The 27,128-nt window shown below is 41.0% G+C and overlaps 1 protein-coding gene across 1 annotated transcript in view; it reads right to left on the bottom strand.

Annotated features, from left to right (window-relative positions):
- Positions 1–525: 525 nt before the first annotated feature.
- Positions 526–27,128, bottom strand: part of SMARCA2 (SWI/SNF related, matrix associated, actin dependent regulator of chromatin, subfamily a, member 2) — a 165,365-nt gene continuing 138,762 nt past the window's right edge. Inside the window, exons 28-33 of the mRNA XM_012652873.1 lie at positions 20,399–20,452; positions 10,758–10,863; positions 10,206–10,307; positions 7,168–7,300; positions 2,777–2,919; positions 526–1,437 (exon numbers count right to left, since the gene is read on the bottom strand). Coding sequence (XP_012508327.1) covers positions 1,402–1,437; positions 2,777–2,919; positions 7,168–7,300; positions 10,206–10,307; positions 10,758–10,863; positions 20,399–20,452 — 574 coding nt within the window. The 3' untranslated portion in view covers positions 526–1,401. The remainder of the gene's footprint in view (positions 1,438–2,776; positions 2,920–7,167; positions 7,301–10,205; positions 10,308–10,757; positions 10,864–20,398; positions 20,453–27,128) is intronic.

Here is a 27,128-nt window from a genome sequence, read left to right as displayed (position 1 = left end):
TTAGATACTAGGGGACTATTGCTCACTCCTTTTGGAATGATAAGAGATATATACTGAAGTATTAGGGGTGAAGTGTCATAATGACTGTAAGTTGTTTTCCAATGGTTTGGTCAAATTAAGGGGAGGGATAAAATATTAATTATCGTTGAATCTTAGTAGGGAGGGTATAAGGGTGTTCACTGAACCAGTCTTTCAATTGAATCTTTTTGAAATCTTTCAAAATCAAAAGATATATAGATTAATAAGTAGGCTAATGAGTAGAGTTTAAGCTACTAGAAAAGGCCGAGTAGGGACTTCATGTGGCTTGATCCACGGCAGTATTTCTCCTGCTGTTAATAGTTTAAAGTCATAGATCCAATAGACTCTTCTTCCTTGTGACCCACCGGGATCATTCCAGGAGAATGGCTCTCTTTTTCCCTACCAAGTGTTCCGTAGCAAGAGCATGCCCAGCCCTCTACAGGAACCTGCCACTTCAGGCATAAGGGTTTCGATCCCATGGAACTCAAAAATATGAGGCAGCATTTATCGAGCTAAATTATCTCTTTATTAGGAAAGCACCAACACCACATTCTTCGAAATTACTGGAATTTTATTTGCCTCAGGCTTATGACTTGCAACCAAAGACATTGTGCAAAGAAAGCAAAGATTTAAGTACACTTTAGGGAGGAGACGATACACATTGGTAACATAGGAGATCAGGTTGACAAAAGAAGCCATCCAATACACTATATAGATTGCAATATTCAATAGCGTTTTCAACAAAACTTTTTTAAAATCAAGAGCGAAAAAATTAAGCAATGTTTACAGTAGACATAAATCTTATACAATTCAAAAAGCATTTTTTCCAGATCATAGAGCATAAAATGGAAAAATGTATATGTAGGTGAAATCTAACTACTGTACATTTATCACCTATTAAATTTGCTTATATGTACCACAGTGTAAAAAAAAAAAATACTGAACAAATAAAAACCTTGAAAATTGCCTGATGAAAAATAAAATAACCAGTGGCTTTTAATGGCTTCTCCTGGTTATCAGTGCTACAAAAGACAAAAATCTTCTCATCTGAACAGGTGATAAAACCAGGCACAAGCAAACCGTTACCAAATTAGACCCACCCATAGAAATATACTATCCACCCACATATTTTCCATCAAAAGCTTTTTTTTGTTTGTTTTAATCTTTGAGGCCCATTTGGTCACAATATGTTACAAATATTTGTGTGTGTGTTTTTTTACACCATGATATCATATGTTTGTCTGGCACTATCCTAAAGCTAGTTTATAGATGATGATGATATAGAAACAACCCAGTGCCCATATGACAAATGAACTCACTGGGCAGAAATGAAACGGGGGAGGAAGGAATTCAGTTCCACCAAGGAAAAAAGGTCCATATTGATCACTCATCGTCAGTCCCACTTGCTTCTGATTGTTCCTACAAGTAAAACGACAAAATGAAATAAAATCGCATGCGAGCAAACCGAAGGTATGATAAACCATCAAGAGGCAAAGTAGTTTGGAAACAGTTAACCCTCCAAATATCTTTCTGTGGGAAGACAGACGCTGTCAATGCCTCATTAATGTATTTCTAAGCTGAATAAGGGAGTTCCTAACTGAAAATCCCAAAGCAATACCCACCATCTATGCTAGTGTTTGTACTCTGGCTTGAAAAGTTTATGGCTAATAATTTCTACTTTGAGCCCTATGTTTTAAGAAATGCATAGGAGGAAAAAAAAAAAAACATGAATTTGATGTCTGGTAAGTCTTCTAAAGAAATCATAGTATTTTAAATGTATTTGAAAATGCTTTTCTCAAGAGTCAAGGCTGGATGGGGTAATAATTCTGAAACTTTGCCAAAATGGCACTGAGTTGAAGACAAATCAAACTAACCTATACACTAAAATGAAAAATTATCTTTCCAGGAAGAATAAAGTATGGGCAGCAGAAAACCCAAGCTGCTCTGGAAAAAGTGAAAGGGGTACAATGCAGGGTGCTTCAAAAGGCAAGGTATTAGAAGTTTCTGCCCGCTGTTCTACCTCGTTGCCCAGTCAGGGATGGTGCACTAGCCTGAGTTATAATTCAGCCTCTGCTGTTTACTTGCTACATGACCTGCAGCAAAACACACATAAGCTAAGTACTGGTCTCTATAACAGGTAATATCTCGAGAGTGACATCTAACGATGCTGATATTAAGCATTAAATATGCTACCATACAGAAAGGTGCCTATTTCAGGGTCTAGCTCAATAAATGCTCCTTGAATTTTCCAAATATTAAAAATAACACCTCTAGGTACTTAAAAAGTCATTTGAGGTTTTTTTTTTTTGTTGTTGTTTTTTTTTTTTAAATGACCCCTTAAGAATCAACTCAAACCTGAAACTCTGACACCAAAACACTTTTTTTCATTATTCCATTTAATCGACTGCTCTATACTAGGCACCACGCTGGGTGTGATGGATATAAAATATTAACTGGCCGTGGAGAGAACCATATTTATAAGCAAGCATGTGGGAAGATTAAAAACGGGGAAAGAGGGAATTTGATTTAGTAGTTTGTCATTTTCGAAGACTATTAAAAAAGCAATAAACAAAGCCCCAAATTCTTTGTTCTAAATCATGTAGCTCTGTTCATATCTCTACATAATGAAATCTCACCAAATCTTGACATTTCCCTCTCTGGATAATAAAGTGAAAAGGCGGAGGGGGCATGGTAGGGTGAGGGGCAGACGAGCAGCGGGGGGACTTCTCTGCCTTTGGTCTGCACCGGCGTCACTTACGTGTTCATCCTGCTCCTCGTCGCTGTCAAAATCGCTCACTACAGGTTTGGCTTTTGCTCGATTTGGCCTTTTCTTGCCTTTGCCTTTGTCCCGGCCTTTCTCATCTTTTTTATTGAGCTTGATTTTCACCTTAACAGATTTTGCTACAACCAAAATACACGAAACAGACACCAATGAGGCACTGCAGGGAAATCTTTTTACAAGTAGTGAAACAATCGCCGACCTACAGGCGGCAAACCAACCATCCCAGAGTGTCTGGAACAGTACTGATCTAGGCCTGTCTGGGTAGCACCCCGTCTCACTTGCAAGCGCATCTCTGCGTGGAAGATAAATTATATCGTCACACTGAACAGGCAACAAGAGGTCTGTGTGCAGCTGGGCTGGGTCCGTTTTCTGCCTCCTCATGGCTGATCAGGGATAATGAGGGGTGTCTTTCCTACTTTGTGGAGGGGTGTGGGAATTTGTGTAATAGAACTTTTATATTAGAAATTATAGACAAGGGTAAAAAGAAGGCCAATAATTTCACTATGTAGATAACTCCAGTTGACTTAAATAGTTGAAAAATATTTTTATCAACACAGAAAGGAACAAAATAGAAAGCTAAAACATTCAAACACATGAATTTATAAGCCTCCTTTCCCCCATTTCTAAGTCTCTCTCCCTGCAGCTCTCTTTCTGGTGATTATTTCCAGGAAAAAAATGTCCATACCTGCAAATACATCCATTTCTCTCTGTGTGTACACACACACACCTGAATTCTTTCTATAGTTATTCCAAAGGGATCTTTATACATGCCCATATTCCACACTTTGCTGTTTATTCACATATGTGGGACATTTTTATGTATCAGCTCATACATATCTGCCTAATTCTTTTTAACACCTGAAAATTTTCCATCTTATAGTATGCTATAATTTATTTAACCAGTCCCCTGGTGTTAGTTTCCTGCTTTTTTGCCAGTATAAACAAAGCTGCTATAAACCTATTTGTCAACATACCTTGGCAGAATTTGAGGGAGGTAGGGTGGACATATCCATATGGTAAATTTCTAACAGTGCTCCGCCAAATTAGCCTCGAGAAATACTGCAGCCACTTCTACTTTCATAGGGCTAGCACTTGGAAGAGTTCTAAGTGCAATGAGGCATATAAAGGTGCACATCCCAAGGAACACAGAAAATTTGCTCCAGGGTATCTATCCAAGATGGCACACACAGAATACCATTTTTAGTATTTGATGATGAAGTCACTGAGAAGGTGGGTATCTCGCTCAAACCAGCTTTGCTAGGATATCACGTTTGGTGAGTCTCAAGGCTCCTAGAAATAGATACTGTCATGGAAAGGAATCATAGCTCTAGAAGGAATTAGAATTTTTCAGACTTTTGGGACGGGGAGGGATCCACAAAACATTTGCAAAAATGAACTCGTTCATAGAAATATAAGCTAACAAAAGGGATGAGAGTGGGGCTGTTATGAAGTGCAGCATGTGCCCTTCCTCATGCCAGGTGGGGCAAAAGCTGGCAAATCCTACTACACAAACTAGCATTCCTAGCCAAGGCTTCTATCCATTATACCCAGATGTCTGCTGCCTAACGAGCTATGAGGTGGGGAGTCCTTTGTTTTTGGTGGCGTAACTCAGGACACGAAGACGACTGGATATGAAAGGCCTACCTACTGATGGAAATGCATAAAGATGTGGGAGCCTCAAAAAAAAAAAAAAAAAAAAGGATGCCAGCAGGCAATCATACTGGGCACTTCTAGATCACCTGGAAAGACAAAGTGAAACATCTCCATCTATACGGGTGTGGCTCTTCCTGACAAGGAAGTTCAGAAAGGTGTAAGAGGGCAGAAGAATGGCAGTAAGGGCAAGAAAATGCATCCTCGAGACCATAATCCAAATGTGCCTTGGAGTGTGGGGCACTCAGTTGTCAGGCCTGTGAGTTAGGCTTTTAGAGGGACACACCCCCTGTCAGGCTGCTGTGGACAAGCAGGCTGATAAACTGGACCATCAGGTGGGCTCTACAAACAGCTTCCTAAGATTTTATGATATAACCATATGCACTCAGGAAAAGTCCTAATTACCAAGTGTGGTGGGCTCCCCCCAAAATGTCCTAATCCTGAACCTGTGAGTATGTCACCTTACATGGCAAAAGGGATTAAGATTTCTAATCAGCTGACATAAAGATGGGGAAATTATTCTGGATTATCCAGCTGGGCCCAATCTAATCACATGAGTCCTTAAAAGTGGAAGGGGGCAGCAGAAGAGAGGGTCAAAGAGACACAACATGAGGAGGACTCCACCTGTCACTGCTTGCTTTAATGATGGAGCAAGGGGGGACACAAGCCAAAGAGTCCTGACGGGAACAGCCCTCAGCTGACAGCCAGCAAGGAAACGGGCACTTCGGTCCTACAAACACAGAGAATTGAACTCTGCTAACCACCAGGCTTAGGATTTCTCCCTTGAGCCTCCAGAAAGGAACACAGGCTGTTAACACCTTGATTTTAACCTAGAGAGACCCACGCTGAGCTTGTGACCCACACAACTGTGAGACAGTAAGTTGGTGGTATATCAAAGCCACTAAGTTTGGGGTAATTTGTTATAGCAGCAACAGAAAATGAATACAAGTATAGAAATTACAGAAAAGCGAAATGGGATAAGAGGGCAGCTATGTGAAAATAAGCTAGAAATCTCGCTCTAAGATAATAAAATACATAGCTAAGACAGATTATATAGACGTACTCATCAAATGCTAGAACTAGTAGATGAAATTGAGACAGTTTAATAACAAAAGGTAGAATCACGAAAAAGAATAATACTGAGTGGATAAAAGTGTCAGGAAACAGACATTTGTATATATTGCTGACAGGTATGAACTCCATTCTGTGTAGCAATATATTATTTTAAATGTTTTCAGTAATTTATGGATAAGAATGTTCAGGACAGGATTATATAGAACAGCCTGGGCTGGGCAGAGAGACTCATGCCTATAATCCTAGTACTCTGGGGGGCTGAGGTGGGAGGATCCCTTGAAATTAGGAGTTAGAGACCAGCCTGAGCAAGAGGGAGACCCTGTCTCTGCCAAAAATAGAAAAAATTGGCGTGGTGGCACATGCCTGTAGTCCCAGCTACTTGGGAGGCTGAGGCAGGAGGATTGCTTGAGCCCAGGAGTTTGAGATCGCAGTGAGTTATGATGACGCCACTGCACTTCAGCCTGGGCGACAGAGTAAGACTTTGTCTCAAAGCTTGATTAACTGAGGAGTGTGACAAATACATTTTGGTACATCCATTAATGAATGTTAATATAGCTATGGGAAAATGTTCATAATAAGTAGGAAAATCATGGCACAAAATAGTGTGCTATATATTTTTATAAACAATATTTATATAGAGAAAATTAGAAGGCAACTTCTGAAAGTTAAATATATATCAGGACAAGGAATTACAGAAAACTTTGTTACTTTTTAAAAAATATTTTCCAAGTCATCTGTACTAAGTGTATAATTAGAAACAAACCTGATACTTTTTTAAAAGCATGTTACATAGCAGACCATAACTATGGGCATTTATTACTTTGAGAGGAGGTACAGGGTGAAAACATAATTTAGGTAAGAAGAAATTTTAGACTTCTGAAAGCAGCCTTAATCTTTCGAATATTAGTGCTATATCAACTAGGGCTGGGACTAGGGAAAAACAATGGAGACACCTGCCTTGGGTGTAAAATTTAAGGGGGCACCGAAACTCAGTAATCAAATATTCTAACGGAATATTTTTAAAAACTCAATGCCAAAAAAAATCCATGATGAACAAACTATCAACATTTTAAATAAAAGACAGGAATCAGTATCCTTGCACACCAAAAAACACCCAAATTCTCCAAGTAGATCACAGTTCCAGCTCAATTTGAATCATTGCTTTAGAAAACAATTGTCGAAGTGTGGTGGTTGGCCCAGCAGTATCCCCTAGGGACTTGTTAGAAATGCCTATTCCCAGGTCCCACCACAGGCTATTGAGTGAGAAACACCATGGGCAAAATCCAGGTTTGCAGACCACTGTGCCAAAGAATAGATAGGTGGGATTAGCAGTAGTGTTGACAGAAAATGTATATTATATAACATTCAAAGGTAACATTAAGAGAGGATTTGCCATGAGCCTGGCCCTGTGCTACATGTTTTACATGGTTGGAGGTCATTTTTATTACCTCATTTTACAAATGAGAAAACTGAGCACAAGAAGGGTTAAGTAGGTGGCCCAAGGTTGCCCAGCAAGGACAAAGTGGACTAAGGACTAGAATGCAGAGCTGCCAACTCTCAAGTCTCTTCCATTAGCATCTGTAGAAACGTCAATGCAGGTGGGAATGGGCAAAGACGTGGAGGAACCAGATGCGCGGGCTTACCCTCAGACTCTGACTCCTCTTCATCTTCCTCTTCCTCCTCTTCATTGCTTTCATCCTCACTCTCCTCCTCTTTGGCAATTTTCTGCCGAGCGCTCTTAAACACTGACTGCAAGACAATGGAGTCTTCGTAGATCTAAATGGTCAAAATGGCATCTGTTAAAAACTGTGAGCTGAGGGCCCAAGATTCACCACTGCAGCATGCTCTTCTCTTATGCAACACTCCAGCTTTATTTTACATGAATTTTAGTAGAAATGTCACCACTGGCTTTTATGCCTACATGAAAACTCAATAGAAAAAAACCAGACCTAAATATAAACATACATATTGTTATAGGAGAAAGTCCAAATGTAGTTGAAATTATTTCAAAGTGTGTGTGTGTGTGTACTCACACATTTGTCCTTGGGGGAGAATAAGATATCCTTCATCTTAACAAAAATAGTATTTATAAAACCACATTTCTTATTCAATTCTTATTGTTCTATCAAATAGTAATATTATGGTAAATCAACCTCCTTTAAAATGCAATTCCCCTAGCAAAGTGAGGGCTATACCCTAAAACTGAGTTTCTCAGTACCAGCCAATACTTACCAAATCGACATTTTTTTTTCCCCAGTATAGGTACATACCTAAGTATAGCTTGGGTAGGTGCTGAGATAAAGTTCAGAAGTGGCACTTTTCCCCAAAATGTTGAAAATAAAACTACTATATGATTCAGCAATCCCACTTCTGGGTATATATCCAAAAGAATCAAAAGTAGGGTCTTCAAAAGACAGTTGCAAACCCATTTTTATAGCATAATTCACAATAGCCAATAGGTGGAAAAAACCCAAGTGTCCATGGAAGGATGAATGAATAGCAAAAGTGGCATATACATTTAATGGAATATTATTCGGCCTTAAAAAAGATGGAAATCCTGTCACATGCTACAACATGGATGAAACTTGAGGACATTATGCTAAGTCTGTAAGTACATAAGCCAGTAACAAAAAGACAAATACCGTATGATTCCACTTACATGAGCTATCTAAAGTAGGCAAATTCATAGAATCTGAAAGTAGCACAGTGGTGGTTACCACGGGCTAGGAGGAGGAGGAAGATGAGAGTTGTTGTCTAATAGGCACAGAGTTTCAGTTTTGCAAGATAAAGTTCTACAGATCTGTTGTACAACAATGTGAATATACTTAACACTATGGAATTGTATGCTTAAAAATGATAAAATTTATGTCTTTTTACCACAATTAAGAAAATACTTAAGGGAAAAAAAATGGTCCTTGCTCTCTAAGAACAAATTCCTTTATTGTAAAGATGACCCACACTCAAAAAGGTGACTGAGCAACTGTGGTAAGCAACAAATGAATAAAGGCAGTGAGCATGAGAGGAGAACAAAAGCCCGCAGAAAAAGAAAACACTGGGATGTGGCCATGGGGGCAGCATTTGCCAGAGACATCAGAGTTGAACTGGATCTTAAAGGTGAGGGGGATTCCATCAGGGGTGAGAAAGGTGAGGGGACTCATAGGAAATGAGAATATGAACAATGCCTCCAGGATTGTGTCAATGTCAGTTTCCTCGTTATGATATACTGTGGCATGTAAGATGTCACTATCTTGTGAAGATGTACAGGGTACACAGGGTCTCTCTGTACTTATTATATCTTACAACTGCATGTGAATCTACAGTGATCGTTAAAAAGTTAAATGCATCCGAGGAGGCAGGTGTTTATGCTATCAGTCTGGCTAGACTATGGACTGTTTGAGGAGTAGCAGGAAATGAAGCTCAAGACTTAGGTTAGACTTCAGAAAGCAGTCTACAGAGATGAAATTCATTCTGGACAGTGCATGGGGAACCTCAAAGCTGGCAGCCAGTAAATGGACGGGGTAAGGTGGTGGTTAGAGAAAGACAAACAAGTATCCCAAATGGACTGGAAGGGAAACCACTCAAGAGGCCATGTATCTCCCCATTTCAGCTGTGAGACAGTGGGAGTGGGGACAGACAGGTTGTGGGGCTGCAAAGGGATGGGATGCATATCATAGTGATGCCATACCGACAGCAAGAATCCAAAAATCTATCCAGAGACTAAAGTTGTTATTCACAAAAGACTCCTCTTCTACATATTCTCTATGTCCTGGCTTTCATCTTAACTTTCTTTGGGGAGTGTGTGGAATACAGAGGCTTGCTTTCAAGACCTATTTTGGTCAAGATAATACTAATAACCTGGAAATGTAGAGTCTGTTCGAGGAACATTCTTATGTTCTCCAATTTGATGACTCGAACTGACATGAAGGCAAAAGAGTAAGATCAGAAAGGCTCAAGGAATTTAACAGTGTTTTGACACTGCCCTGGCTAGGGGACACACTGACCTGTTGGCTTGTTCTCTTCCTCATGGGTAGGAGAGTGTTAGGCCAGATATACAGATTAAAAGAGAGTGAGTTCCTACAAAAGGTGACAGTAATTGAGGTGTAATTAAAGTGAAAGTGTCCTCCCCCTTGTTATTTTAATAAATTCAGTTCACTTATATATGCGTAGACTTGCTAATTATGGAGAAGAGGAGTAAGGAGAATTGCAGTTGGGCTAATAAAAAGGATTCTTTTAAAGCAATTAGACGTAGGGTTTTTGTTTTTTTTTTTTATATATATTTTGTTTTGTCTTAAATCACAGTAGTTTCAACTCCTGATGTAAGGTTACAATCAGAAAAATGAAGGTAAATATAATCAAATACACCATCTCTATAAAATCAAAAGTGGTACTGCCAGACTCTCAGCATCACCTTAAATGATTTACTTGAATTCCTCCTCTAATTAGAAGACAAGCCTTCAAGGGAAGAGTAGGAGCTAGTATAGCTATGGTACAAAAGTAATTTGAAACTGCTAAAGCTTCAATTTACTTGCACAGATAGCATGGAAATACAGGCTTTTATGTTTTCACTTCCCTTCTGCCAGTGTAGTAGCAATGATTCAAAGGGTAGAGAAATGAAATATTTTACTTAAAAGAACTAAAGCACGTTTAAAGTTAAAAACTTTTTGGACCACTGGAGACAGACCTGGGATCCTTCCAAGTTGAATGTTTGAGCGTTGTGACAGAGAAGCATGACATCTTTTTCCAGGTCGCCTAGGCTCCGGTACTTATGATTACGAATCCTTTCCTAATGGAAATTTTGGATAAGATAGAGAAAAAGAGAAGGAAGAGGAAAATGCAACATTCATTAGTTAATAAAGACTGATTTTCCATTTGTCGTCACGGAACACAGCCCTGCTAGGGATGCAGGACTGCAGAACCCCAGGGAACAGCATTCACTGAGACCACCCTCCCGCTAGTATTCCTTCTTGTGGGGGCGGAGCTGGGGTGGGAAGGAGCACATGATGCGAAACAAGAAGAGCAACTGGGGGGAGTCTGAGAGGTCTTCAGTCAAATGCAATATAGTATATGAGCTCTCAACATAATGATTAAGTAATACAAGGACAGGCATACAGACACCCCAACCTTTCTGGGGCAAGCCCTGGCGGGATGCCATGCAGAGTCCCAACTATAACCATTTCAATGAATTTACACTTTTATTTACTTGAAGAATAAAGTGGGTAAACAAAACATCTACCTTTATTTTTTTGAAATCCACTGGTTTCCTAATTAATTCATAGTATTCTGGTAATTCTTTCCTTGAAGGTAACTGAATGAAGACTTCACTGAGCTGTCGCCCTGAACTGTAGGGTGGGTGAAACAAAGGAAAACAAACCAGATCAAACAGCTATTGAGGAAAGGTTTCATTTCAGAAAATGTCAACAAAGCAAATGACATCCCATGCATATTGACTTGCTCTTCAAGTCAAGGAAAATCCCACAACTGTACCTGAAATTAATGCCCCTTGTGCTAACTTCAAAGTCACATTAAAATACAATTTGGTCTCCACTTCTGTCATATAGATGATACGGAAGTCCACTGTGGATTTCTCTTTCAGACCCAATATATCTCTTCATTTTGACAGAAATATTTAAGAAATCCTCTTCAGCCAAAAATTTCATTTATAAATGAATTGGTTAAAAAAAAATAAAACCCAGACTTTATTTCAATACTCCTTTGTCTTCAAATTCACTTTTGTTTACAAAGTAACTCAAAATAATGTTAGAACATTCTATCAAACGGAAAGCTTTTGTATGTACCTAGTGTCTATCTTCTTGGTCTTATTCCTTGCAGAGTATTTTACACACCGTGAGCCACACACACCTTTATTATTTGCCTAACTGCCTTTTTGGTATATGGAGCAATTTGGGCAAAAAAAGAACGCATATATTTAGCAGGTGTGGATGCCTCGTGTTTCTGGGATTAGTGCTTGTACCTTCCTCCAAATTCACGGTAAGTTTATTTGAAAGCAGGTTTAATAGCAACAAATGCTTAGCATTTTGTAATTTTGAAACACAGGCTACAAAAGCAATACAAGCTTTTAACATCACTTAATGTTGGAAGCAGACATGGTTAAAGGGACAAAGACATTCATAATTTAGGTTCGAGATCCTAATATCTGATTTGGCCCACCCAGATCAATAACAGTTTGTGATGTATGGTTCAGTCATTTTTCACAAAAACCCTCGCTCCCCTTACAATGCCGTTTCTACTTCCTTTGTGAAGCCAGAGATATCAAATCGTAAGTCACTGCCATGCAAATTTCAGAAGGTGAATCTAGGAGTTTGAGAGAATGCTAGAAGGCAGTGGCAAAGCATAAGTGACAATATGCTGTTTTAATCCACAGTCCCAGTTGTATAATTAAAAAGTAATCATAATGACAGTTATCATAAAAAAGGCATGCGCAGTAACTCAAATGGTTGCTTAGCAACCAGTGGGGAAAATGCTGAAGTGCAAAGGGGCCTGCATAAATTAACTGAAAATCCTCTGTCAAAGGAATGGGCTAGTTTTTCCTCTACACGGGGTCACTGTTTTTGTTTTATTTTTTAGTGCACGTATAGGCCTCATGAATCCTAAAATCAGGGGCAAACGTGAGGTTTAAGACGACTGCAGTTTACTAGGGAATGGGATTTTTAGATTATTGTAGTAAAAACCAAGGTGTTCTCTCAACCACTCCTACTCCCCACCCCTCCTTCCAGGTCGAGAAATGCATTTGTACTGTTGTAACTTATGCCACACAGTATATGGGAACAACTCTGTCACCTTTGATACCACAATTTCTGATCTATTGTTTTTCTACCATTCTGAGATTTATATACTCAAACATTTTACCTGTTTAAAAAGGAGCATAGGAAATGCAAGGGGAGTAATTTATAGATATTAATTTTTCTGTTGCTACGAGTGACTTTATAATTAGTGCTCTTTATAACCTAGCAACCACCCAAAAGTCAGATCTCTTTGTAATTGTGGAGTTAACACCTGATCCTCCTTCAATAACATCATGGTGTCATTTTCTACATTGCCAACAGATGGTGTCATTTTTCTATTGACGGATTACAGCACATCTTTGCTTCGTACCTCTGTGATGGACATACTCTTAATTCCAACTGTGCTACTGGCAAAATGAGAAAATAAGCGGTTTGGACCAATAGTGCAATAAAGCTCTAGGGGGCAAAATGGCTAAAACAATCGTGGTCTGATATCTCTGAACTCAGGCCCTAGGAATTTTACACCCAATAAAGAGACAAGTCCAGAGTTGTCTATGCTCATAAACAAAAGAGCTGAACGCTCTGAGACTTGGGGCCGAAACTGTAAAATGAGAAAATTTATTCTGTTTCAAAAATAAAAGCTCACTGAACTTAATACCTTTACTCCACTTTCTTTTTTCCCCCTTCCTAAGGGTAAGGGACAAGGGCAAGAGGAGGACCCAGAAGCTATCTAAGGAAGACTTCTTGGGACTGTGTTGCTTGCATCATCACTCAAATATCTCAGTCTGGCTTCCAAAGCCCTCCAAGCTATGTCCTTACTCTCTGCAAACCCAATCTGTACCACTGACCACCTCCCCTCCTAGTCAGGACAGCCTCTGTTCCGTGTACCCCCATCGTACGGTGGCCAGTCCCCTCCTACGATCCATTCCAGGTCTCTAGCCCCGACCCATCTCTCACTCCATGGCTGAAGGTTCTCTGTGCTTTTTCCCCACCTCTTCAAATACTTCATTATCCATCCAGGGTTAAGAATCTATTCTCCATAAAAATGGAGGAAATTCTCCTAAATATTATACTAACTCTCAGTCTCTCACTTAATTCTTCTACATGTTGTTTTCTCTCCTACCCACAGGGTGAGAATATCTTACACAGGTCAAATGCTTCCCCCTTCCCTACCAGAGCAATGGCAGGGATGGGCAGCTACTGCAGGAAAAATTGGGAGTCAGCCGCATCCAGCTCTTACGTCACCTACAGAACGCACTGAGGTACAGGAGAATGCACTGCTACAGTACTTTGTTTCTTTTTAAATTACAGGTTTAGAAAGAAGAAAACAAAAAAAGGAAGTGAAGCAGCTCGATAGAGTTTTGAATTCTTGGCATTTCTTTTTCAAACTTGAGCCAAGCAAAGGCTTTTTTAATATACCTTTTCAAATGTGGTGGTGTTTTTTTTTTTTTTGCATTAGAAAGTTTTTTTCTTTTTAAAGTAGAAAACAATGGACTAATTGTACAATGGTTTACAGAAGGTGTTCTGTTTCTGTTGAAATGCTTATCCTACGAAGGTATTTTCCATTATGTCATTTTATACAATTGAAGGCCTAAGCATAAACTGTTACCTCAAAGTGCACTGCTTCCCAGGACAAAGGTGAGACCCCTCTCCCTGAGTCCACAGATGGTCTGTGATTTCACATCGATTTTGCACAATGATCTGTCTCAGACCAAGGGGACTCTGATAAGACACAGGGTGGGTGGGGGAGGAGTGTAACCTGAAATACAAATTTGAAGGAATATACTGGACTTAGAGCTTACAGGTGATGGTGGGCACCTTTCCTCTCCACAGAAGCGAATGGGCATAGGGACAGGGCCATGATGTCATAGTATGTGAGATGGAAAAGCCCTACGTACCACTGTGTAAATGGTGGTCTGCAAATCCTGCATGCATAACTTAGACACACACACACAACTGAGATTTGTTATGCTTCATTGGGGAACCAATTTTTTTCCTCGTTGCTTCCACAAACCAAAAGGAAATAATGCCACATCTATACTACCATGACTCTAAAATGGTGACTGCATACATTATAAACTTTACATAAACGTCAGCTTTACCTTTGATTACATGTTAGTCTTAGAGGCGTGTTGAAGACTGATATGCTAGCTAAGAAGCCTATTCCTTTCAAATACTGCCTATCTTCAGGTGATTTTTTTCTAAGCCCAAACCAAGATTGATTTTGGGTGAGGGTCTTGTTTTTTATGTTTTTCTTTTTACCTGCACAAGCTGATTTGTTGACAAGAATTCCTATTGGATACTTCTGAAAAAGAGATCTTAACCAAAGCTGAAATAGTTTTGTTTACACTAGTTAATAAAGGTAAAAATGTGACTACCTTGCCTCGATAAGAAAATGATATCATGGTTTAGAATACCCACCTGGGGTTGGAAAGATTTTATAGGAAAGCTATCACAGTCCTAAAGGAAATCATTTGGGAAGAAAACTTTAAAAATTGGGTCAACATTGCAGGGCAGTAGGTTTCAGGGTCGGGTTCCTGTGAGGTTTAATACATATCATTCAAAAATTTCCTTAGCCCATAGTAAGTAGTATCTCACTTATCAAGGGAGCCCACAGAAATCCGAGCCAGTCATGAACTAGGTGTCACAAGGACCTAAATTCCATATTCACTACCGAGAGATCTCTCATCTCAGTCTTAATGAGTATTTACTGGTGATACTTTCTAAAAAGCTTGGAGATCTGATCTCCCAGACTCTTGAAATATATAAGAAGCAACAGCAAAACACAGTGGGATGGGGGTGGCCTTGTTTTTGGTAATGAACTGGTAGCTATTAAAATCACCCTAAGAGTCATGAAGAACTGTAGATATATAATGTCCCTGAGTTATCAGGAAAAACAAGGTTGCATCAGATTAGTGCAAAGTAAATACCCCCAGGTCAGGAAACTAGAACAGGCTCTCTCTGCTCAATAAGAAAAACACCAAGACTTGATCCAGAGTCTTAAATACAATCACACTCCGGTGCACAATTTTACTTTTGGTAATCTACTCTAGGCTGAAACACAGATTAAAGATTTATAGATAAAGATGTTTATTACAGAATTATTTAAAATAAATAATTCAAAGTAGACAAAAATGTTTAGCAGTTGGAGAAAGGGCAAGTAATGGAATGCTAGAGAATCTAAAATTATATATTTTTAAATTATATGCTTTAAAAGACTGGAAAAATTGCTTATGTCATTAAATGAAAAAAAAAAAAAAAAAACAAAAACAAAATCCAAAACAAGATTATCAACTTGTAAGTGTAATATGACTTCAACAGAGTTTTTTTAACACGACCAGAAGGAGCTATGTTGAAACATAAATAATAATGTACTCTTACTCAACAACATGAAGATTTACAATTGAATGTATTAATAATTTAGAATCATGTTAGCCATAAATAGGCCTCAAACACTTTAGTTGGGTTACCTTCTTTGACAACCTAGTATAAGTCATAAATCTAATTTTATTTTTCTCAGGAAAATGTCTCAGGGTCATATGACCAACTTTTATTTGTATCACCATCAAAAGCACATTTTACCAGTTGGCATTTTTTTTTTTTAAACTCTACCACATAAGGCCAAATAAATGCAATAATTACATAAAATTTTATTTAATATATTACAACCATCGGAATCTACCGTACAACATTCCTATCACTGCATTTATTACTAAAAATCAGAAGTGCTGGCAACAGTATATGAGATTCAGATAGAATTTTTTTTTTTGGACAAGCCATTTGGAAGAGAGATCTTTGAAGACTTCCCAGCTATTCTAAAAGTATGACTTTTGGAAATATTGACGCAGGACTAGTTTCCTACCCCCTTTTTCTCACTGGACATTTCATAACAGCAGATAAAGGTACGGAATTCTCACTGCCCGTCTCAGTCTGACAGCTGAACAGCCTGCTGCTTCCTTGGCCATTTTACCAACTTTCGCCACCTCACCTGCTCATGACTCAAAGAATGCCTGCCTTTCGAAACGTAAGGACCTACTTTCCCTTCCAATGCATGGTCCTTTGACCCTTCCTGTGTCCCCACTTCTTAATGGTAAAAATGCTTCAAAGCTTTTGGCTGAACTGTGGACCAAACTCAAAAGCACAAAGCTCTTGCAGACAAACAAAATCAAATGCCTCTCCATCTGTGCCCGAGTCCCACACGTTGCTTTGTTAAACAGTGGGTCTTGGCAGGCATCGGAGCACTGCTTTTTCCTACAATGGCCCTTTTGGTAAATTCTTAAGGAAGACATATTAGGTATGATGCTAAAGGAATGAGACAGATTTTTTTTTCTCCATGAATAAGCAAGGACATACATATCCAAAGAACTGCTACCTTGCAGGGCAATTCATTTTTGATTAAAATGTTTATACAGTGGTTTGGAAAACAATTGTCAGCCTGGAAGAAAACCCCGTTTTGTTATTTCCAGCTGGGACTCCCTCCCCTCCGAGAGAGAGGCGTTATTTACACTGGGGCTGGCATGGAGCTCGGGAGGCAGAGACCCTGGGGAAAGGGGACCGAGGGCCAGGCTAACGCTGGAAGCTGAGGGGAGGCCTTCTGTGCCACAGAAAGCAGACGGACTAACTTTCTTTGTGGGTTGCCCACCTGCTGTATGTGGGTGTAACTGGCTGAGCACCATAAATAAGTGTCAGGTCACCAGGAGTCACAGCAGCCTGTTCCAGTAAACGTTTAAAGTATCAATATTTGTAATGAGGGCAAAATGAAGTCCTGGAATCCACACCTCCTGGAGCAAGATTCTCTCTGGACTAAATGTAATAATTGGGCTCTAATTCAGCATTTCCCAAAGTGTGCTCCATGGAACACTGGCTTAATGGATTATTAACAGTGTTTCCTGAAAAGAGGGTTCGTTGTTCAAAGGAGTTTGGGAAATGGTGGGTTAAACAGCTTGCTTTGCAGCAAGACATCCCAGAGCCTCTAGCCCTACTGGGAATCTACAAGAAGGAGCTGCAGGACTCAAGTTGGAAGACCGCACCCTGGAAGCACCATCCCAGACAACGCAGGAGGCGCCGGCCTCACAGGCTGCTACTCCACAAGATAAACTGTCCAAAGTGTGGGAAACAATGAGCAAAGAAAGGCTCTTCACCTACAACTAAAATTCCTTAAAAGTGGATCTACTCGATCACACTGCTATTTCATGGCAATTTCTCTGTAATCGAATTAGAGCCACTAAATGTGAAGGTGCTTGGGCTTGAGAGCCGTTGTTACAGTCTCTCCCCATGGCTTAAAGAAATACGGACTGTCTGGTGCCAAGGATGCTAAAAATAAATTTTGTCTAAAAGAGCTCGTTGGCTGGTCCTGAAAGGGCGGTCAATACTAACAACATAATCACAACGTTCAGAGCTGTTAATAGCCATGGAGAGAACTTAGCTGTGCTGGGTATGAGGGCCTGGGTAACTGCATAGACACACACGTGTGAACACACACATACATACAGTACCTTCACACACGCCGACTTTCCTTCCACCTGCACTCCTGTAAATGGCACTGCCGCTCACTGATCACTCAGGGCAGAGATCCAAGAGTTGTCCGAGTTCTCCTCCTCCTTGCACATCCAGCCTGCCCCTAAGTCTTGTCAATCATACCTCTGAGTATTTATTCCCTTGTCATCCTACCTGCCACCACTTCCTTATTTTAAGGACATCTCCTCCTACACCTAACAACAAACATCCTCCTAACTTATGTCCCCTTCAATCCATCCTTCACACACTATTAGAGTGACATTTTCAAACAGGAACCTGCGTGTGTCCCCACTAACCCCTCTTGGCTCTCCACTTTGCCCTGCTGGTGTCGCCTCCCCTCCCCGACATGACACACATCACGCGCTGGGCACTGCACGCTCACGCCCGGAGCTCAGGTGTGCCCTCTGTCGGTCTCCTCAAAACAGTGCTCTTAACAGTCACTGCAGTGATTAAAAACTGACCTTGAGACCCCAGTCCTAGAAGAGAATGTTAAAATTCCTCAACTTGGTGTTTGAGGCCTCTGGGATCAGCTCTGCTGCCTCCTCCAGCCTTACCTGGCTGTCTCCCTCCTTGTCCCCAGTGACCTGGTCATACTGAGATGTGTGTGTTCTCCAGAGGGAGTCTGCTTTCCACACCTCCATGGCTGCCCACACACTTGGGCTACCGAGCGCCTCTGCCCTGCCCACTGTCCTCCCCTCACAGTCTGCTTGGGAAACTCCCACTCTGCCCTCAGCCACTTAGAAGCTCCCCGCCAACCCCGTAGTCCGTACACCTCATTCACACTAGGTACTTGCGTTATTCGTTCAGACAGCTCTTTCCAAATGTGCTTTAAAGTACTCCATTTTATTCATTTTTTCCCCATTTTCAATACTTACACAGAGACTGACACGCAGAAAATGCTCAGTGCTTTTGAACACATGAAGAAAGGACTTAAAAAAAAAGAACCAAACTGTTCTGAAGGGTTAATTTGTCATAATACAACCTCTGAACACCACGTTGCTGGCTCAGGCTTATGGGAGAAGGAAGCATGTGTGACAGCCAGGCAGGGACGAGACAGACTCCAAAGAGCCCTGAGGAAGCAAATGCCAAGCCCCTTGCAACGCCTCTGGAAATGACAGCTTAAATGTGTCTTCAGCGAAAATGGATTTCTCTAGGTCCTAACTACATATGGTCAAATCGTCTCCCCTTGAAAAGCCCAGGTGTGACATTGGGGAGTTGCAATATCCTTTAAAGTTATTAATCTACTTTTCATGGTCACATGCCCATTTTGATGGAAGAGGGGACAGGGAAAGAGGAGCTCGAGCACATGCCTTGGTATGGGTGTTTAGCCCATACCATGCTATTTAGACCAGAGGCTTCCTTCCTAGTATGGGGGTAGAAGTGTCTGCCCAACTGGGTTCACTGCTTAAACTGCCCAAACTTACAAAATCAGGTGTTTGTCATTTCAATCTCCAAATTCAAATCCACACTGAGTTCTTTCTCATAATGGTGAAAACAGAACATGACTCTTGATGTTTCTCAGTAGACACTATGGTTTGTGGGCCTGGTTTCCAGGATTAATTATCGTTTACTCAACAGTAATAAGAAAGATCAAAAATCAACAACCTTGCCTAACACTTTCATCTCCACACAGAAATGGGTAGGTATAAATCACTCCCATTTCGTATCTCCTTATATCAAGAAGAATGTCACAACTGGTGATCAGTATTCATTCTGAAATACAGGACACAGACTCAATGCATTTTCCCTACTTTGGATCCTATGCTGGTGGGGAAAAAAATGCCATAAAGAATGTTATTTGGGTCGGTTGACAAAGTTGGAATATGGATGGTAAAGCATTGCGTCAATAGTTCTTAAAAGTACACATTAAAAGCAGGAAAGAAATGTTATTTTTGATATATTATTATAACAACTCCTAGCCCTGGTATATTATGTACATCCAACTCTTTAGCTCAACCGACATCATCTAATTCTCACAATATCTCCAGGAGAAAAGCATTTCTGCTTTCCACCCAACAGAAACAAAGGCACACAAAGGTTAAACAGACCGGCTTAGTATGCTCAGGACCCCACACAACAGGTAGGCTGAGAAGTCACACCCTGAAACCTGACCCATCGCACAAACAGGAAGCAACTCAGCAACTGCCCTCTACACGCTGTGATCAACTCCAGAATGCAGACACAGCGTGAACATGCATGCTTCATGTCTTGCAGATCAAGTCACCACAGGTGCTGGGCATTAAGCTCCTAAACCAACACAGCACAGAGTTAGAGGGATGGCAGAACGTACAAGAGAAGCTGCTCTGGAAGGGAGGAAGCAGCAGAAACCCACCCTCACGCGTGGTGTTGCAGTAGCGCAGGCTTTCAGGGAGCTCCCAACACCTTTGTAAGAAGTGCATGTACAGAGCAGGACACACCCGGGTTAAAACACAAAACCTCAGAAGCCATGACAGGTGTTTAAGAATATCTGTACCTCCATCCCCCACGCCAAGTGGAGTGATAAGGAGGTACATGGAGAAATCTGCTACCAAAGGCTGATGCTATGAATCGGTCTATTGCATGTACCAAGGGATACCTGTATTTAGAGACACCGGAATGTAAGACAGATCCTGACCTGTTTCCTTCTATTTCCAACTGAGAATTACTGGGCACCTTCTCCACGTTACACCTGCGGTAGAGTAGAAAGAACACTGCAGTCAGAAGACCTGGGTTCTCGTCCCAGCCCGCCACCTTCTTCCTAGGCTGGGTGACCTGGGGTAATTCATTTCGCTCTCCAAGCCTCATTCTCTTCACCTACCTCCCTTGTTGGGAAGATCACATGGGGTTATGTTTAGAACCTCATTCTGAAAAAAGAGTTCAAAAATGGGGAAAAAATGGATTTCCCAACCTCTCTGGGACTTTTCCTGCTTCTGCCAAACACAGAAATACCTATTGCCCTGGTTCCATTCCCTCCACACACGTCCCGTTCATTATTCCGGCAACAGTGGAAGACAGGCAGCCACTTGCTAGGGGTGTGTGTGATCTTGAGAAGGTAGCGTTAGCCTATGGGAGTCTAGCCTCTCATTTGTAAAATGGGCACAATACTTACCCTCAGAAAGCTGCTGTGAAAATGAAATAGGATAAAGTGCTTTGTTACGGTAGCCTGCACAAAGAGGGTGGTCCAAGCATCGGCCGGTTCAGGTTCTGCATGCCGTCTAAGTAGTCAGCTCTGCTTCCCAGAACTCTATTCTTTTTGAATAGATCACTGAATCCATGGTCTTCAAGTGGAAACAAAAATAAACCACCATCTGAGGCCTTCAGCCCTCTACAGGCCTCCAGGGAAGCCTCTTCAGTGGAGGACTTTTGATGCTGCTACATTGGTGTCCCTTTGTGTGGTGGCAAGGAAGCAGCTGTCAAGTTTGATGGATCCTGGGAAACCCTCCAAACCCTCTAGACCTTACTCCAGGCGTAGGCAGCACCCTGTGGCGTACACATCCTACTCCCAGCCACTTACAAATGTCCCCTCAGAGCCACTGCCCCACTCTGCTTTAAAGTGGGGATGGGGAGGTGGGGAGAGAGGGGGTACAGAGAGAAGACAGCATTAATCAGTAGAGGGATGACAGTGTACATGCTGTATTTCAGACGTACAGAAGCACTTGGAATGTCTGAAATATAAGGAGAGCTGGGAGGGGCACGTTGGAAAAAGAAGTTGGGAAGTTGGGAAGGTCCTTAGGTGCAGTCTGTGTAAGAGAATTCTCCTATGCTAAGGAGTCTGATCGTTGTCAGGTAGGCAATGGGAAGCTACAGAAAGTTCTTCGGTAATAGTATGATATGGCCAGACAGGTGCCTCAGAGAAGGCAGGCTGAGGAACAGACTGGAAGCTGGGCCCAGCCGGGAAGGGCCTCATGAAGACAGTGTGTGCAGAGGCAGCAGGAGGGGTGCCCGCGGGATGCTACTGGGCATGTCAAGGGGACTCTGTGTTTGAGTGCATGTCATAAATGAGGCACAGGGTTGGGAAAAAAAAGTACTCTTTCACATTTAGGACATTGCAATGATGCTGGTGTTGCCCAAGGGAACACAGAAGCTGGAACAGACCGTGTCATCTCAGAGCTTAAATGTTTAACGGTGAAGGAAGAGGAACCTAGGAACTACAGATGACATCACAGACATTTTATAGAATGCACTGTAAATAATTCAGAGAAGAAAGGCATGGTTCTAGGATCTGAGACTAACAGAATCTACAATTCAACAGAGATGTGAGGTTCTGAACAAAAAAGATTCTGGCAGAATAATTTCAAATCATTCTGATAAGGAGTGTGGTGTAGGTCAGCAATATGACTGGCTCAGGAAAAAAGTACAAACAAAAAGATCTAAAGATAAAACAACAAAAAAGAACACTAAAAAATGACATGGATTTGGTTTTAAAAATGTATGTCACTACAGATCTATCTTAGAAAGGCAGTGTGGACACCAGAATGAATAGTCCATTGGATGACCGTCAGTGCGGGAAAGCCTTCAACACAGTAAAGACCTAAATGCACCTTAGGTAAAGCACTTGGAGAGATACCCTTGGAAACATTTTTAAATAAGAACCCAGCCCTCTGGAGAATGGGTTGATTATATGTGAGCCTTAAAAACTGGTTCAGCCTTACTTAAAATGAGGAAAATGCTACAAATTACTTTTGGTGTGTATAGGAATCAAACAAGTGCAATTAGTCCTTAGGTTTGAAGTTTCCCAAATCCTTAGGTGCTATAATGTAACGAAATGTTGGCTCTATTTTGCCAGGTAAATGTCATTGTAATGTCCAAAAGTGACTCTAAACATCAGATAATATCATTATATCCTCATATAATGGGGCTCATATGACTCCGGCTTTCCTGAATTCCCCAGGCCGGCTTCCCATTCAGTAATATCCCGCAGAAAGCTCTCTCCTCCACTGCACGGTAAACAGGGTGAGTACCTGGAGTTTTCACCCCATGGCCAGCCTCAGCAGTGCACTGCTGGGAATAAGAGGACAATGCCGGGATATTTCCTGGATGAATGAATAATTTTCTCTAATGTAAGGGGAACTAAATTCAGAACAAGCTGAGGCTTAACACAATTCCTGGGATACCACCAGAACTTATTAAAATTAGGGGCAAGAACATATTCCCTGTTGGGGGAAGAGATCATAAACTGAAGAGGGCCAGGAAGGGAGAAGCGCCCCACTGTGCGCCAGGGCTGTGCCCACGGATGGAGGTGGCCAGGAGGGCATCTCCTGCTTCCTTCATCTGCCTCCCTGCAGCCATCTTCAAGGCTGGACCTGATGTCCAAACCTTTTACCTGCAGCAGGGCTAGTCCTCCTGTGCAGTGCTCCTGCAAAGAAGGCATCTTCAAACAACTGGTAGAGAGGGAGGAGGTGATGACATCCTACTCGTGTTCTGTTTCCAGATTCTTCAGGAAGGACAACAATGCTCGGGTTTGAAAAGCAAGGCATCATAACTGCTGAACAAAAGCTCTTGATAGGAGAGTTGATAAAAAGAGCATATCAAGTCACTTCAAATAAGTTCAAGTGTCCAGTTGTAATCTAATTACATCCTGAAAGAGTGTGTAGATCGCTTGTGCTAATAACGCTTAAGGAAGTCACAGACAGCAAAAATGGAATAAGACGAGAAATAAGCAAATGTCCCAATTTCAAAATGAGAAACGAAACCTGAGACTGTTATGCTTTATGTCGACCCTTGGTAAAAATTTAGAAGAAATAATTCAGATGCCACGGGGCTATTCAGAAGAGATAAATAACATCAAGTACCAGCAGGAGGTCTCTTAGAAAAAGCCATGGCAAACTAACCTCATTTCAGGTTTTTGGCGGGGGTTTCTAGGTTGATATGCAGGACAGGCTACAGCTATAGTGTATCTTGGTTTTAGCCTTTCTTGAAAACCACTAGAAAGGATAAATGTGGGTGACATGAAAGTATGGCCATGTGAGTTCAACTGATGGTTAATCGACTTTTAGGATTACTGGTTAATATAGTTGTATCAACCTGAAGTGATTTTCAGGGGCATGTCATAGAGACCTGTCCTTTGTCCCTTAGAAGTTTCTCTGTAATAGCTTATATCAAATCTTCAGATGACAAAAACATAGAAAATCAACATCATTTTTAAAAAAGAAATAAAAATTCAGAGTTACAGCAACAGGCAAGAATGACGGGACAAAAAACTTACAAAGGAACTGCATGAGAATAAGAATACAATTAGTAGGTATAGGTCCAAAAACATCAATGCTTAGTTGAAGGCTAACCTTGACAGCATTCATTTGAGAACAGAGCTGTGTGTGTGTTTTGGAGTGGGGAGTGAGAGTTTTTCAACAAGTCACATGTTCAATATGCGTTAACTCTGTGTCAAGGTTGCTGGAAAAAGTAAACACGCTCTTGAGTTATGTTAACAGAATCCTGGCGTTCAGAATAAGGAAGCTAACCACCCTGCAATTAGCTGTCAGAATATCTCTGGAGCTCTGGGTACCATGTTTTCTTTTGTTTGAGACAGGGTCTCACCATGTTGCCCAGGCTGGAGTGCAATGGCTATTCACAGAGGTGATCACAGAGCACTGCAAGACTTGAACTCCTGGGCTCAAGCAATCCTCCTGCCCCAGGCTCTCAAGTAGCTGGGATGACAAGAGCACACTACCACGCTTGGCTTGAGTGCCATGTTTTAAATGTGACACAAAGAGAGTAGCATGTTCCTGAGGAGGCAGACCAGTACGGCCAAAGTCTAGGCATCACTCAGAGAGCAAAGTTAGGTATTTCAATCTGAAGAGGGATGTCCTGAGGTCGATATGCTTGTTTACAAATATTTGAAAGGACATTTCTAAGAATGAGTACAGATTTATTCTCTGAAGGTCCAAGTAGAACAAACAGAAGTCAGAGGGCTGAATCCATTTTAATGGAGGAAATAGTCACGTGTTTATGGCTGTCCTTCCGAGTCATAAACTGCCTCCTGAAGCAGTGAGCTGATGCTGGAGGTTGGGTACCCATTTGTCACAGGTGAAGGGGAACATCCGAGTTGTGGCAAGTTGGACCATGCAGACCTAAAAGTCCCTTCCAACTTTAAGAATGCCTCTAGGAATCTCTCTTTCCTTTATCCAAGTAACAAGCCATGTCTCCAGATTTGGGATAATTCCACTAAACCCTAGTCTTTACCATCTTATTCTACATTTCATCCCAGGGACAATTTTCAAGGGTACAACTGCAAATTAGGATGAATCGCTTTTCAAAGAAATAGAGAGTCTTAGGTTAAACATTACATAAACTGAGAATATGATTTCTAAAAGCCTTCTAAATAAGCAGAAAACAAAACATGCTTAACAAGTCAAAACAAAGCCTTCTAGTACTACTTAATATAAAATATTCTATCTGGGGAAATAAAATGATGGTTATCAGTAGGAGCAGACCAGTACTACCTCTGACAGTAGTTACTGCAGAAGGGTTTTACATTTATGAATCACACAAAATTACTGGCTCTTCTGGGTCACATTTTTAAAAGCACCCTCCTTTTAAAAAACGAGGCCTGGCATGAAATACAAAAGCAATAAATAGATACATAAATTATTTTAATTCTTTAGAAAAATATCAAGACACATCTGTCCCAGAATCATGCAAGAACTTTTAAACAACTGTCTCATGAGAGCTAATTAATTCTTCTTACAGATCAGTTAAATATAGATGGCAGTTCTTATTTAACACACTGCTAATCTACACGACTGTCAGAGCCCTAACATTGGACCAAGGTGATGGGAGGGAGATTAGCACAGGTGGTATTTCTTTCACAGGTAGGTTGAGTTTCTATATTAGAAACTGACTTTAATGGTGCAAAAATCTCAACATAGTGAGATGTACATCTTCCAGTAGCATTTTCTAAAACCAACTAAAAATATGACACTGTATCTAATTAAGGCCCTCTAATTTGAGCACCTCCCACTTGAGTACCAAGTTAAAGAGAAATACAAAATATAAATAGAGTAAGTGCTTTTTCCAGAGGATAAGCAACATGAAATGTACATGAAACATGCACTGGTAGGAGATTTAGCACATACTCCCCAGAAAGTACCTAAATGTGGGAGCTAACGGAATGGGCCTTACAAGGGTACTTTTTAAGAAAAAGCAAAGAAAGTAATTAAATAAATAAAACCAGAAAAATGTGGAAAAAAGCTGCTTAATATCTGCATTCTGAAATATTTAAATATCCTTTACCTATATAGTACAGCTAAAGACACGTTCAGTCCTCAACCATCAGTCACCACGAAGCTGCATTTTCTGTTTCTGGAAATAAAACCATGGAAACCAGGACCAGCAAGGACACTTTCTGTACAGAGTGCAGAGGTCCATTCACCCACCCAACTAGCTACAAATAGTCTGCAAGGCTAATTATTAATAATTCAACTGTTCAAAGAACCTCAGTTCTATTAACTCATTGATGACTCATAATGACTCTAGAGGCAGGTCCAGTAATCATCCCATTTCTCGGACGGGGAAACTGAGGCTCAGGGAGGTTAAGTAAATTACCCCATTGTCCCACAGCTAGTGAATGCTAGAGTCAGGATTCAAACGCAGGCAGTTAAATCAAGACAAGAGTTTGTACTCTAAACCACTGTGCTATGCTTTGCTGAGGTTTAAGGGCTATAACCTCATACCGCTCTGTATTTTGGGATGGTTTCTAGGAAAACGGTCAGCCTGCAGCCATGTACACCAGGAAGGCTCAAAAGGCTGTGGAGCCAGCAGGTTGTGCGAATGAGGGCACCTTCAGGACAGCTGGGCAGAGTGCTGCCACATTTTTAGGTTTTCAAAAAGACGAGGAGGTGGGAAGGGACCCCTGAAGTTTTTAGAAGAAATCTCTCTATGTTTATGTATTGGCTGCCATCCCCTCCCCACCACAAAAAAACTCCCAACAACATAAAACCAAATAAAGAACAATCTGTTGGTAATATGTAGTCCACCTGTTGGTGACCTCTTCTACATCACTAAAGGAAGATATAGCCATTATCTTGGAATAAAAGGCCTAGCTTTTAAACCTCCAAGGATTTTTCTTGGCCCTTTTCAATGTTACAACAGTCCTAGACATATTCAGCAAGTAATGAACAAAATGCCTGTTGCACGTCAAGGCACATCTGGTCAGAGAAACAGATGTTACATTCTCCTGAGACAAAGGCAAGAAAGTTCGAGGTATATGCAGAGTGATACTCTCTACTTGGTAATATTTTTCTTTATACCAGGGACTGATAAAATAAGGCATCATCCAAGCTGGCTTGCTGTAAACTGTCCCTAAATCCAGGGCAAATCTACCAGTGGAGCTGGGGGTGAACAGAAACTTGACAGAGTGTGTTACTGAT

This window comes from Propithecus coquereli, unplaced genomic scaffold, assembly GCF_000956105.1.
Source record: "Propithecus coquereli isolate 6110/MARCELLA unplaced genomic scaffold, Pcoq_1.0 Scaffold403, whole genome shotgun sequence".
In the NCBI taxonomy this organism is placed as follows: domain Eukaryota; kingdom Metazoa; phylum Chordata; class Mammalia; order Primates; family Indriidae; genus Propithecus; species Propithecus coquereli.
Note: the sequence above shows the minus strand (reverse complement) of the source record. Positions and strands in the feature narration are given on the sequence as shown.